This window comes from Lampris incognitus, chromosome 11 (assembly GCF_029633865.1).
Source record: "Lampris incognitus isolate fLamInc1 chromosome 11, fLamInc1.hap2, whole genome shotgun sequence".
In the NCBI taxonomy this organism is placed as follows: domain Eukaryota; kingdom Metazoa; phylum Chordata; class Actinopteri; order Lampriformes; family Lampridae; genus Lampris; species Lampris incognitus.
The window spans coordinates 57,718,525-57,733,051 of record NC_079221.1 but is presented as its reverse complement, the minus strand read 5'-3'; the positions used below and the strand labels follow the sequence as shown (position 1 = coordinate 57,733,051).

General features: G+C 45.0%; 1 protein-coding gene across 1 annotated transcript in view; it reads left to right on the top strand.

The window, feature by feature from the left end:
• Positions 1-14,527, top strand: part of LOC130120437 (titin-like) — a 260,908-nt gene that overhangs the window by 83,644 nt on the left and 162,737 nt on the right. Inside the window, 3 exon segments of the mRNA XM_056288973.1 lie at positions 8,703-8,993; positions 9,426-9,713; positions 11,816-11,926. Of these exon segments, the coding sequence (XP_056144948.1) occupies positions 8,703-8,993; positions 9,426-9,713; positions 11,816-11,926 (690 nt within the window).

Here is a 14,527-nt window from a genome sequence, read left to right as displayed (position 1 = left end):
TGATGCAGGACACGGTACCTGCCAGGCCACACTCACTGTTCTAGGTCAGTTCATCACATGGAACGGTCAAATGTGTATATTGTCATTATTTTAATTTAGACGTTTCTGTGTTAGAGGTGATCTTTTCATTCTAAAGAAAGTTCACACTATCTTTATCTCTACCAACGCCAGATCAAATAATTCCTCCATCCTTCACAAGAAAACTGAAACAGATGGAGGGCATCAGAGGACTGTTTGCCCATCTGGAGTGTCTTGTGTCAGGCTCTTTACCCATCACTGTTCAGTGGTACAAAGATGAGAAAGAGATCCAGAGTGATGACAAACACAAATGTACATTCTTTGAGAACGTGGCTTTCCTGGAGATCTCTCGTCTTGACAGTAAAGATAGTGGCACCTACACCTGCATAGCTACAAACAAGGCTGGTGCTGGCCAGTGCTCCGGTACCATGTTGGTGAAAGGTTAGAACACATTTCACGGCCTCAATAGTTTTCCGTAGATGCATGTGTCCAATAAGACAATAAATTATTACAATTGTTGCAGTGCATTTGGGTGAGAGAAAGCAGACCCAACTGCTGTGTTTTCTTTTTACAGAACCTCCGAGTATTCTTGAAAAGCCAGAGTCCATGAATGTTTTGCCCGGGGCCAAGGTCAAGTTTAATGTCCTTTTTTCTGGCACCCTGCCTTTGAGCATAAAATGGTTTAAGGACAGTAAGGAGGTTTTATCCAGCCTTGACTGTTCTGTGATCAAAGACAACACCGCTAGTTCGCTGGAGCTCCTCTTTGCCAAAGCCTCAGACTCTGGAAACTACATCTGTGAAATACAGAATGATGTTGGCGCCACCTCATGCCAGGCTGAGCTCTTTGTCAAAGGTCTAAATCTTCACTTTATTATGATCAACTTTAATGAAAATTCTTGAAATTCTTCATAGTCACTGATCTTATGGTTACAACAGTTGTTTATGGTTGTCCTCTAGAGCCTCCAACATTCACGCGGACCCCTAACCGTGTGTCGGTGGTTCGTGTTGGCCAGAGTAAAGCGTTTGAGTGCCAGGTTACTGGTACTCCTGAGATAGACATCTACTGGTTCAGAGAGGGCTCTGAGATCAGTCCCAGTGACAAATACAAGATGACCTTTATGAACTCTGTAGCGTCCCTGGAGATCAGTGGGGCTGAAACCAGAGACAGTGGACTTTTCTACTGTGAGGCTCGTAATGAGGCTGGCAGCGAGAGCTGCAGCATGGAGCTCAAGGTCAAAGGTTAGTTTATCAAATGAAGTGAAACTTTTTAAATAGAAAAATAGCAGTTATGGCGTCCGGGTGGCGTGGCGGTCTATTCTGTTGTCTACCAACACAGGGATCGCCAGTTCGAATGCCTGTGTTGCCTCCGGCTTGGATGGACATCTCTACAGACACAATTGGCCGTGTCTGCGGGTGGGAAGCCGGATGTGGGTATGTGTCCTGGTTGATGCACTAGCGCCTCCTCTGGTCAGTCGGGGCGCCTATTCAGGAGTTAGGGGGAACTGGGGGGGAATAGCGTGATCCTCCCACGTGCTACGCCCCCCTGGTGAAACTCCTCACTGTCAGGTGAAAAGAAGCGGCTGGTGTCTCCACATGTATGGGAGGAGGCATGTGGTAGTCTGCAGCCCTCCCCGGACCAGCAGAGGGGGTGGAGCAGTGACCGGAACGGCTCGGAAGTGTGGGATAATTGGCCAAGTACAATTGGGGAGAAAAACGGGGGGAAATCTGGGGAAAAATGAGCAGTTATCCCCCACTTAGTATGAAAAGAATGTGTCACCCCTGTTCTGCTTCGATAAACTGAATTAGTAATGTCTTTGTGAGTTTTAGTTTGGCACATTTTCTTTAACTTTCACTCCAACAAATAACATGTTAACATGTTGAGAGAAAGACTGGTTTGAGACATAAGGTAGGATAATGGTTGATGCAGCTGATAAAGTCCGTAGAACACATCTACACCTGGAGGAAATTTGAACGTCGTCTTCTCTCATCTCAGAGCCACCGTCGTTTGTTAAAGAGCTTGCTCAAGCTGAAGTTGTAAAGGGCTACGCTGCCTGTCTGGAGTGTCACGTGACAGGTACAGCTCCATATGAGATAACATGGCACAAAGACACGAGGGAGATCAGACCCACTGCAAAGCACCACCTCACCCAGGTCAACGGCACTGTGAGTCTGGAGGTGCAGAAATGTGATGCGGTGGATGTGGGTGAATACCAGTGTACTGTTGCTAATGAGGTGGGAAGCTGTACCTGTAAAACCACACTAAACCTCAAAGGTTGGTCCATCTAACAGTACACATTACAAGTGATCATTAATATTCTCTAGTATTGTTGTGAACTGAGGGAATAGCTGTGACGGCTGACACTAATATTTAATTTAATGACAGAACCACCAACCTTTACCAAGAGGCTTGAGAACAGCGTCCATGTTTTGGGCCAGATGGCAGAGTTTCGGTGTACTGTGAAGGGCTCTCCCACCCTCTCTGCACAATGGCAAAAAGACGAGAACTGGATCTTGGACGATCCTACATTTGAGAAGACATTTGAGAATAGCGTGGCCACTCTCAGGATCCCTGCATGTCAGGCCTGTCACGGTGGGAGATACACCTGCCAGGTGGTAAATGAGGCAGGCCAGGACAAGTGCTCTGCCAACCTCATGGTGCAAGGTATAGCTTTGCCTCATGTAGCGCTGATTTACTTTGTTTACAGGGTGTCTGGAACACAGAAACTTCATGATCCTGTATTTTATATTGTAGAGCCCCCTCAGATCACAGAGAAACCCGAGGTGATAAAGGTGACGGTCGGAGACCCAGTCAGTTTAGACTGTAATGTGACTGGTTCGCCTGAGCTTAAAGTGAAATGGATGAAAGATGGCAAAGAGCTGCAGTCCATCCGGCAGCACAAGCTTAGCTTTGAGAACAACATCAGCAGCCTGAAGATCCAGTCTGCTCAGAGAGACGATGAAGGAGAATATGTTTTTGAGGTGGCAAACCACATCAGTAGCTGCAGCTGCAAAGTCAAACTTGTTGTATTAGGTTGGTATGAACATAAACAAAACAGGCTCATGGTACATTGAGGTTTGTTTGACATTGACATACTCATGTTGTTGTTGCTGTTCTTCTGACAACAGAACAAGTAATCCCCCCGAGCTTCATCAAACCCCTGTCAGAGATGCATGAGATACTGGGCTCTTTTGTTCAAATCTGTTGCAAAATATCTGGGTCCCTGCCCATCTCTGTGGAGTGGCAGAAAGACGGATGCAGGATCTCTAGTGGAGTGAAACACAAGCTCATCCAAGAAGACAACTCGGTGTCCATAGAGATCGAACAGCTAGAAAGAGCCGATGCAGGCTCCTACTCTTGTAAACTAACCAACAAAGCAGGGAGTTGTGAATGCACTGGATCGCTCCAGGTCAAAGGTTAGATTATACTCAGAACAGTTGTTTGGGTCACGTGTCATCTAATCCCGTAGCCTGGTGAGTATCTCTTTAACCTGCTCCATCTTGTTCTCCAGAACCTCCCAGCTTTGTTGTGCAGCCTGAGTCACAGGCCGCCCTGCCCAACACCACTGTGCGCTTCAAAGGCACTTTTAAAGGAACAGCCCCCTTCACTGTCAAGTGGTTTAAGGATGACACTGAGCTGATGACTGGGCCCACTTGTTTCACAGGACTGGAAGGATTGTCCTGCTTCTTAGATCTGTATTCAGTTGGCACTGCCCAGAGTGGAGTTTACTCTTGCCAAGTCAGCAACGAGGCTGGTTCTGCATGCTGCAGTACAAACTTAACAGTCAAAGGTCGGGCTTACATCCTCTCTTGATGGCTGCCTTCTTCTTTTTTTTCCCTCTCTCTCTTCTTACCTGCATCACTTGCAAAAAATATGGACAGGTTCTTTTCTGCTTCTGCAACAGTTTCCCCATAAAAAATGTTGTTGTTGTTGGTGATGCGCCTGCTTTTCCACAGCTATCTTGCCTGCTGCTAACAAACTATTTTACCTCCCTGTCTCAAACAATTCACAAAATGTCCATTGCTCCCGGCACCTAATGTGTTTGTAATTTGGCTTTCCAGAACCACCTGAGTTTGTCCTGAAACTCCCTGCCACTAAGTTTGTGAAACAGGGTGAGCCACTCCGGCTGGAGTGCAAAGTCAGTGGCACAACTCCCCTGAAAGTGACCTGGTACAAAAATGACACCAAGGTCGTAGATGGGGGCCACTACAGCTCATCATTTGTTGACTCTGTAGCAGTCCTGGCACTGCTCACTACGAGCTTTGATGACGATGGAGTTTATACTTGTGAAGCGCAGAATGATGCTGGCAGTGTCAACTGCAGCACTACGCTTACCATCAAAGGTCAGCCTCTCACTGACTGCTAAGTCGCCATCCCTTCCTTCTCATATCTACTGTTGCTGCTCTATCTCTCTGATACACTGGATGATCCAAATTAGATAGTGGTGATTCCAGGAAAATTTTTGTCGCTGACAAAGAGAAATTACATTTGTTAAGAATTCAGACTGGCCACTTTGTCTTGTATGCCTCTTAACAGTTTTCCGATCTTTTTGTAGACCCACCATCTTTCATCAAAGCCCCTCACTTGGTTGAAGGGCTGAAGGGTAAGGATGTGAGTCTGTACTGTGAGATGAGCGGCACAGCTCCCTTCCAGGTCACCTGGTTTAGAGACAGGAAACCTTTGATGGAGAGCAGGAAGTTTAAGATGGTAAGCGAGGGCAGCTCAGCTACGCTGCATATCATTGGACTAGAGCCCTCAGATGCTGGCCCGTATGAGTGCAAAGTGTCTAACAGTGTAGGAAGTGAAACCTGCCAGACATCAGTTAAACTCAGAGGTCAGTAGAAATGCCATGGTATCAAATCAGAGCCACGTTTTTTTAGATTTGCGGTTGGCTTTGTCACCTTGTTGACTTTCCCTCTGTTCGTTGTTTTTTTCCTCTCTTCAGAGCCACCGTCGTTCGTGAAGAAACTGTCAAACATGACAGTGATATTGGGAGAGGAGGTGACCCTTGTGGCCACTGTTAAAGGCTCTGAACCCATTACTGTGTCCTGGGTTCAGGACAAAGATCACATCCTCAGAGATGGAGACAACAGGAAAATCACCTTCGAAAATAACCAGGTCACTCTTAAAGTCTTTAAGGCTGACGCAACCACAGCAGGGAAATACACCTGCCACCTCAAAAATGATGCTGGCGATGTGGAATGTTTTGCTAACCTTACTGTCTTAGGTTTGTAACCATCTAATTGTATCTTTCTCTTGCAGTTCTTTGTCTTCCCTCTTCCATAGGTTTTATAAGAACTATCTCTGCCCTTCTCTGTTGATTTTCAGAACCTGCAGAGATAGTGGATAAGCCTGATGCATTGAGTGTGACGGCGGGTGATATGGCCGCCCTAGAGGTCAAAGTGCGTGGAACTCCAGAGCTCATACCCAAGTGGTTCAAGGATGGTGTTGAGCTGGCCTCTGGGAAGAAATATAAAATCTCCTTCTCTAAGATGATCTCAAGTCTACAGGTGCTCTCAGCTGAGAGGATAGACACTGGAGAGTACATGTTTGAGGTTAAAAACCAAGTTGGCCATGACCTCAGTAAGATAAGCCTCACTGTCCTAGGTTGGTGCTCTCTTCGAATGGTGCAATGATATTTCTGTTTGTATCTGTGTTGCCTGATACACTAGTTACTACTCCTTTCCCTCCAAACAGATAAGATCATACCTCCAACATTCTCAAGGAAACTGAGGGATGGTAATACAGTTGTTGGCAAACCTGGAGAAATGGAATGCAAAGTGTCTGGCTCCCCGCCTTTCACTGTCTCCTGGTACCATGATGGAGAGGAGATACAGAGTGGGCCAAATAATGAGATTGCATTCAGTGACAACAACTGCACACTCAAGGTGCCCACTCTTAAGTTGTCTGACTCTGGAGTGTATAAATGCAAAGCTGTCAACAAGGCTGGATCCAGTGAAACCAGTGCATCTCTCATTGTGAAAGGTCAGTAACTCTGGAGCCCGCATGTTGTCACTATGGGCTGAAGAGTAACTATTGTCAGTGCTTCTAGTGACTGTTAGCACGAGTGTTCGCTTGTGGAGCTAGTTTACTAGGTTGACTCATGGTTGCCATGAAAGTGGTTTACTATCAGACTTCGCCATCCTGAAAGCCCCTAATTTCTGTACCCAGAACCACCATCTTTCGTGGTGCAGCCACAACCTGTGGAGGCTATGCCAGGCACTGATGTGACGTTCTCAGCCATGGTGAAAGGCAGCGCCCCATTCAGACTCAAATGGTTTAGAGGAACCAAGGAGATTGTGCCTGGAAGGGGCTGTGAGATTGCCCTGAAGGATAACCAAGCTATTCTGCAGCTTCTCAATGTGGATAAGTCCCATGCTGGAGAGTACACATGCCAGATCATTAATGATGCAGGGAAGGAAAGCTGCCCAGTCAACCTGACTGTCAAAGGTTAGTTTCATGTGAAGTACTCTCTAGTTAACTTCTCACTTTCGATGTTCCTGCTCTAATGCAAAAGCTAATTAATATATGTTATTATGTCACTCAGAGCCAGCACGCTTCTCTAAGAAGTTAAAGGATGTATCTGTTGAGAAGGGTAAACCTTTGCTATTAGAGGCCACATATACTGGAAGCCCAAAGATCACTGTGAACTGGTACAAAGATAACCAGCAGATCTTTGCCTCTTATAAATACAACATCACCACAACTGAGAGCTCCTGTATTTTGGAGTGCCTGAGCACTGATGACAAGGAGGCAGGTGGAAAATATTCTTGTGAAGTATCGAATGATGCTGGAAAGGACACCTGTGATGCAACTGTGTCTATACTAGGTTAGTTTGATGTCTGTTGTTTCACATTGTATGGACAGACTGTGTCTACCCTTGGGTTATTTGTTAGCTACTACCTGTACCTTTCAGACTTGGATCTATTTAGGTTCATGTGAACTGGTTTATTTAAATTGTGCATATCTGCTACTGTAGAATCGCCCTATTTCATTGAGAGTTTGGAAGCCATGGAGGTGACTGCAGGAGATGCAGTGTGTCTGAAATGCCAGGTGGCAGGCACTCCTGAGATCAAGGTGTCTTGGTTTAAAGCTGATGGAAAAGTGAGGTCCAGCCCCACCTGTAGGTTAGAGTACACTAGAGGTGTTGCCTGTCTGAAGCTGAGTAAGTCCTCCAAGGCTGACAGTGGAGAATACACCTGCAAGGCAGAGAACCGCATAGGATCTGCCTCCTCTACTTGCAAGCTCAGTGTCCAAGGTGATCCTCTCTCTCTTACCCAGACTGATTGACTTACACTTATATTAAAAGTTTCACACCTTTATTTGAAAAATATATCAGTAATTATACCAATTCAGATCCTATTAGTATTAATTTAATTTAACTCAGACATTTTAGTGATGAATCACTCAGTTGACGAGAAACCTCTTTTATACAGTTGGGCTTATATCTTCGTATCTTTAACGGCCCAATTCTTTGGTTAAAAACCATAATGTGATGCAAGCTGTTGCAGATTTCCCTGAGTCATCTGCTGATACCTTGCTGTTTATTGTCAAATCATCCCTATTGCAGAGGCTAAAACGCCACCATCCTTCCCTAAGAAAATCACCAGTCTGCAGCAGACTGAAGGCCAACCAGTCAAGTTTGAGTGTCGTGTGGCGGGTTCCTCCCCCATCGAGGTGTCCTGGCTGAAGGACGGGCAGCCTGTGAGCCAGGGAGATGAGTTCCTCATGTCGTATGACGACAACACGGCCCTGCTGCTGATCAGCCACGGGGAGATGAGGCACTCTGGGGAGTACTCTTGTGTTGCCACCAACAGTGTTGGCACGGCTTCTTGTCGAGCCAAGCTTACGCTTCAAGGTTTGTCTGAGGGAATCTAAACAAAGCTACAAGTCTGGATTTGCAAGAAGAACATGGTGCAAACCTTGTCTGTATTGATACAGGATGCAGATAAGCCTGGATTTTATCTCTTCAGAAAGCACAAAGCGGTTCTGTGGGTTTATGCAAGGAATCAACCTGTCTTTCTGGATTTACTTAAAGCAACAAGACATTTTGGGTGTCATCTGTGATAATTGTGTTGTTGATGTGAATGTTTCCTGCAAGATATTTTTTAAAGATGGTCACATTGTCTTGGTTTATATAAGAGACTAAGTGTATTTGGTTAAGTGTTGGTGCATGTATATCCCAATTTATCTGTCTTGTGTCCAGTTGTGTCAATGTCGTTATTTTTCCTCCCACTCTTTTATGGACCCCGCAGAACCAAGATACGCACCCATCTTTGAAAGGAAGTTGTCACCAAAAGAAGTGACAGTTGGTGACAATATTGAACTGGAGTGTCACATGACTGGCTCTGCCCCCATTAAAGTCACATGGTCCAAGGACCATAAAGACATCCGTTCTGGAGGCAATTATAAGATAAGCTGTGTGGATAACAGCCCCCACCTGACCATTCTGAAGGCAGATAAAGGGGACACAGGCAGATACTTTTGTCATGCCTCAAATGACATGGGGAAGGACTCTTGTTCCTCAGATATCACTGTTAAAGGTATTTGACTTGGGATGCATTCATGTCCTTGTGTCTTCTGGGTTCTTTGTCCCTATCTTCTGCTGAAGCCTTCTCATGGCCTTCTCTAGGTGATGACTCCGCTTTCCTGTCATAACCATTACTTCTTTAATTTCCATTTTCAGAACGCAAAAACCCTCCTGTGTTCACCAAGAAGTCCTCAGAGCACATTGTGGATACAGAGGGTAAATTGGTGAAGATGGAGGGTCGTGTGTCTGGTTCCCAGCCCATGACTGTGACTTGGTACAAGGATGATGCAGAAATCCACAGCTCTGACAAATATGATATTACTTTTAAGAACAATGTGGCTGTGCTCTGCATCAAGAGCAGCCTGGTATCTGACAGTGGCCAGTACTCCTGCCTGGCCACCAATGAAGCTGGCAAAGCCTCCTTCCAAGTCTCTGCGGGCTTTACTGGTGGGTTTATTCATATTGTTATTTTTTCTCCTCTATTCCCAGAGAAGTTCAGTCAGTTCATCAGACCGATGAGGTCTCTTAGATGAGGAGATGTTCCTCCCACTAAACCTTGTGTCCAGATGAACTGGTTCAACTTTTCTGGGATTTCTACACCTGCATTATGAAGCGTACAAGATAACTCATTTAATATGCAGGAATGTGTTTTTAGCTTTGATACATAGTATATTAAAGTTGTCCTACCTCTAGTAGATTATCAAAAATCATTGTTATTTAGTTATGTAACTACAGCCATAAAATGCTTCAGTTTCTTGGAGTGTCTTTTTCGACATGTGCTTTTGCCCTTTTGAATTATGAACTTGATATGAACAAGTTGAATTTACCAAATCCACCACCTGGAGTAACCCTAACTGAAGCTGCTCTTTCCAACTGCAGAGGCCCAGAAAGCTCCAGTATTTGATGTCCCTCTCAAACCACTGACGGTTGATGAGGGAGAGAAGCTGAGCCTTAAGTGTCACGTCTGTGGTTCTCCTCCTCTGAAGATCCAGTGGATGAAGGACAGGAAGGAGCTGACCTCCACAGGAAACACCAAAATCACATTTGTGGATGGCACAGCCTGTCTGGAGGTCAGCCAGTCCTCCAAGGCCGATGCAGGAGACTACCTGTGTAAGGCTAGCAATGCTGTCGGCAGTGAGTTCTGCAAGTCCAGAGTGACTGTGAAAGGTACAGTAGCCACACAGCAGTGCTTCAGTGAAGTTATCCCCAGCAACAATAACCTGCTCGCTCTTATAGCAATATTGATATTAATATTATTGTACTTATCCCCAGCAACAATAACCTGCTCGCACTTATAGGAATATTAATATTATTGTATTTATCCCCAGCAACAATAACCTGCTCGCACTTATAGCAATATTGATATTAATATTATTTTACTTAGCCCCAGCAACAATAACCTGCTCGCACTTATAGTAATAGTAATATTAATATTATTTTACTTATCCCCAGCAACAATAACCTGCTCGAACTTAAAGTAATATTAATATTAATATTATTGTACTTATCCCCAGCAACAATAACCTGTTTGCACTTATAGTAATATTAATATTATGTACTTACTATACCCAGCAACAATAACCTGGTCGCACTTATAGTTATAGTAATATTAATATTATTGTACTTATCCCCAGCAACAACAACCTGCTCGCACTTATAGTAATATTAATATTAATATTATTGTACTTATCCCCAGCAACAACAACCTGGTCACACTTATAGTAATATTAATATTAATATTATTGTACTTATCCCCAGCAACAACAACCTGGTCACACTTATAAGTAATAGTAATATTATTTTACTTATCCCCAGCAACAATAACCTGCTCGCACTTATAGTAATATTAATATTAATATTATTGTACTTATCCCCAGCAACAATAACCTGCTCGCACTTATAGTAATATTAATATTAATATTATTGTACTTATCCCCAGCAACAAGAACCCAGTCACACTTATAGTAATAGTAATATTAATATTATTGCACTTATACCCAGCAACAATAACCTGGTCGCACTTATATATTGATATTATTGTACTTATACCCAGCAACAACAACTTGGTTACACTTATAGTAATAGTAATATTAATATTATTGTACTTGTACCCAGCAACAACAACTTGGTTACACTTATAATAATAGTAATATTAATATTATTGTATTTATACTAAGCAACAATAACCCACTCACACTTATAGTAATATTGATATTAATATTATTGTACTTATACCCAGCAACAATAACCCAGTCACACGTATAGTAATATTAATATTATCATACTTATACCCAGCAACAATAACCCAGTCACACTTATAGTAATATTAATATTATCATACTTATACCCAGCAACAATAACCCAGTCACACTTATAGTAATATTAATATTATCATACTTATACCCAGTCACACTTATAGTGATATTAATATTATCATACTTATACCCAGCAACAATAACCCAGTCACACTTACAGTAATATTAATATTATCATACTTATACCCAGCAACAATAACCCAGTCACACTTACAGTAATATTAATATTATCATACTTATACCCAGCAACAATAACCCAGTCACACTTACAGTAATATTAATATTATCATACTTATACCCAGCAACAATAACCCAGTCACACTTACAGTAATATTAATATTATCATACTTATACCCAGCAACAATAACCCACTCACACTTATAGTAATATTAATATTATCATACTTATACCCAGCAACAATAACCCTGGGTAGTGTGGTGGTCTATTCCGTTGCCTACCATCGCGGGGATCACCAGTTTGAATCCCCGTGTTACCTCCGGCTTGGTCGGGCGTCCCTACAGACACAATTGGCCGTGTCTGTGGATGGGAATCCGGATGTGGGTATGTGTCCTGGTCACTGCACTAGCGCCTCCTCTGGTCAGTCGGGGCACCTGTTCAAGGGGGAGGGGGAACTGGGGGGAATAGCGTGATCCTCCCACTTGCTACGTCCCCCTGGTGAAACTCCTCACTGTCAGGTGAAAAGAAGTGGCTGGTGACTCCACATGTATTGGAGGAGGCATGTGGTAGTCTGCAGCCCTCCCCGGATCAGCAGAGGGGGTGGAGCAGCGATTGGCCAAGTACAACTGGGGAGAAAAGGGGGGAAAATGCCAACAAAAAAAACCACAACATCAAAACAGATAAGTCAGAGAGAATGAGTTAATATTCATGTTCTACTAGCTGATAAAACAGTAGGGTGTGGAGAGCAGTCTGATAGCTTAACATGTTGTGTTACAGAGAAACCAGGGGCCGCCCCTGCACCCACAGAGACCCCTACAGCGGCTCCAGCCAAGAAACTGGACAACCTGTTCTTTATTGAAGAGCCCAAAGCGGCACATCTCACTGAGAGTAAGTACAGAGCAGTGGCTCCCTCCAGGCTGGACCTGATCTTTTTACTGTCACATGACAAGTGTCATCCTGTCACATGACAGGATGCTGTTACAACAGCATACTGAAGGAGACAGGTGAAATAATGCTAGGTCTTCTCTGCATTCCTATGATGGAAATTACATTACAGTTGCCTCCATGACACCACTTTTGTGTAGACTCTGAATCAGAAACTGTTTTATTGCCATCTGCAGAACATGCACTTGGAGTTTTACTTGGTGTTGTTTGTACAGAGAATAAAGTAAGAATGTTAAGAATACACACACACACACACACACACACACACACACACACCGATCAGCCTAAACATTAAAACCACTTGCCTAATATTGTGTAGGTGGGTCCCCCTTGTGCTGCCAAAGCAGCTCTGACCCATCGAGGCATGGACTCCATAAGGCCACTAAAGGTGTCCTTTGGTTTCTGGCACCAAGACGTTAGCAGCAGATCCTTTAAGTCCTGTAAGTTGAGAGATGAAGCCTTCATGGATTGGACTGATGAAAAGGTGGAGCTGGAGGTGGCAGAGTTGAAGATGCTAACATTTTCATTGGGAGTGATGAAGAAGGACAGGATTAGGAACGGGTATATCAGAGGGACAGCTCAGGTTGGACGGTTTGGAGACAAAGCAAGAGAGACAAGATTGAGATGGTGTGGACATGTGTGGAGGAGAGATGCTGGGTATACTGGGAGAAGGATGCTGAATATGGAGCTGCCAGGGAAGAGGAGAAGAGGAAGGCCAAAGAGGAGGTTTATGGAGGTGGTGAGGGAGGACATGCAGGTGGCTGGTGTGACAGAGGAAGATGCAGAGGACAGGAAGAGATGGAGACGGATGATCCGCTGTGGCGCCCCCTAACGGGAGCAGCCAGAAGACGAAGTAGTCTGTGGCAGGTTGAATTTCTTCAGCTGCCACAGGACGTACATCCTCTGCTGTGCTTTATTTATGGGGGAGCTGATGTTTAGCTGCCACTTGAGATCCTGAGCAATGGTGGTGCCCAGGAAACGGAATGACTCGACAGTGGTAACTGGGGAATCACACAAGGGGTACAGGGTTTGGCTTCTCTTGAAGTCCACCACCTTATCCACTGTCTTCAGGGGGTTTAAATCCAGGTTGTTCTGTCTGCACCAGGAAACCAGGTGGTTAACCTCCCATCTGTAAGCAGACTTGTCACCCTCAGATATGAGTCAGGTGATGGTGACATCGTCTGCAAACTCTAGGAGCTTGTCAGATTGATGCCTGGAGGTACAGCCATTGGCGTAAAGTGAGAAGGGCAGCGGGGACAGGATGCAGCCTGAGGGGGCACCGGTACTGTTGATCCGAGGGTCATCAGATGCTTCCCGTCATCACGTGCTGTCTCCTGTTAGTCAGGAAGTCAGTGATCCACCTGCAGGTGGTGTGGGGCACGTGGAGCTGGGAGAGTGTCCTGGAGCAGAGCAAGGCTGATTGTATTGAATGTGGGACTGAAGTCCACAAACAGGATCCTGGCATACGTACCAGGAGAGTCCAGGTGAAGGAGGATAGAGTGGAGAGCCACGTTGACTGCATTGTCTGTTGGCTCTGTATGCAAACTGTAGTGGATCCAGGGGGAGGGGGTGATGGACTTGAGGTGGGACAGCACAAGGCATTCAAATGTCTTCTTCATTAGTCGTTTAGGCCTGTAATCGTTGGCTTTTTGGGGATAAGGATAATGGTGGAGGCTTTGGGGCAGGCTGGGACCCTGCAGTCCACTAGGGAAGTGTTAAAAATGTCTGTGAACATCTGAGACAGCTGGTCTGCACAGTGTTTAAGGGTTGAGGGGAAGACAGCATTGGCTCCAGCTGCTTTGCAGGGGTTCTGTCCTCTGAACAGCCTGTTAACATCCCTCTGCTGAATCATGAGCGAAGGTGTGGTGGTGGTGGTGGTGGTGGTGTTCAGGCTGGGAGTTTTGGGGGGATATTGGTAATGGAAATGGGGCCCTTGGAGAGGGTGATGAATGTAGCTGCTGTAGTACAGGGGGTGATGGCTGGGGGGTTGGGAGATACAGTCCAAGCTGACCCTTTGTCTTTTGAATCGACAGTAGAACTCATTCAGCTCATTAGCAAGTCTGGAGTTGTTTAGCATGGAGGAAGGTTTGGGTTTGTAGTTGGGGTTGTAGTTTTTCAGTCCTTTCCAGACTGAGGTAGAATCGTTGGCTGAGAAGTGCTGTTCCTTCCTCTCTGAATACTTCCATTTGGTCTCTTTCACCAGCTTGCCAAACATGTATTTTCCCACTTTAAGCCCTTCCTTTTCCCCGCTCATCAATGCCTCCTCCTTTTCCCGACGATGCCATCTGAGTTTGGTTCTGAACCAGGGCTTGTCAATGTTATAACACACCCTGGTGTGTGTTGGTGTACAGCTGTCTGCACAGAAGCTGATATATGATGTCACAGCCTCTGTGCACTCGTCCGGACTGCCAGTGACCATCTTAAACATCTCCCAGTCCATGCTGTCCAAGCACACAAGCAGATCTTCCACTGCCTCGTTGCTCCACTTGTTGGTTTTCCTCACAACAGGTTGAGACGGTTTCACTTTCTGCCTGTATGCTGGAA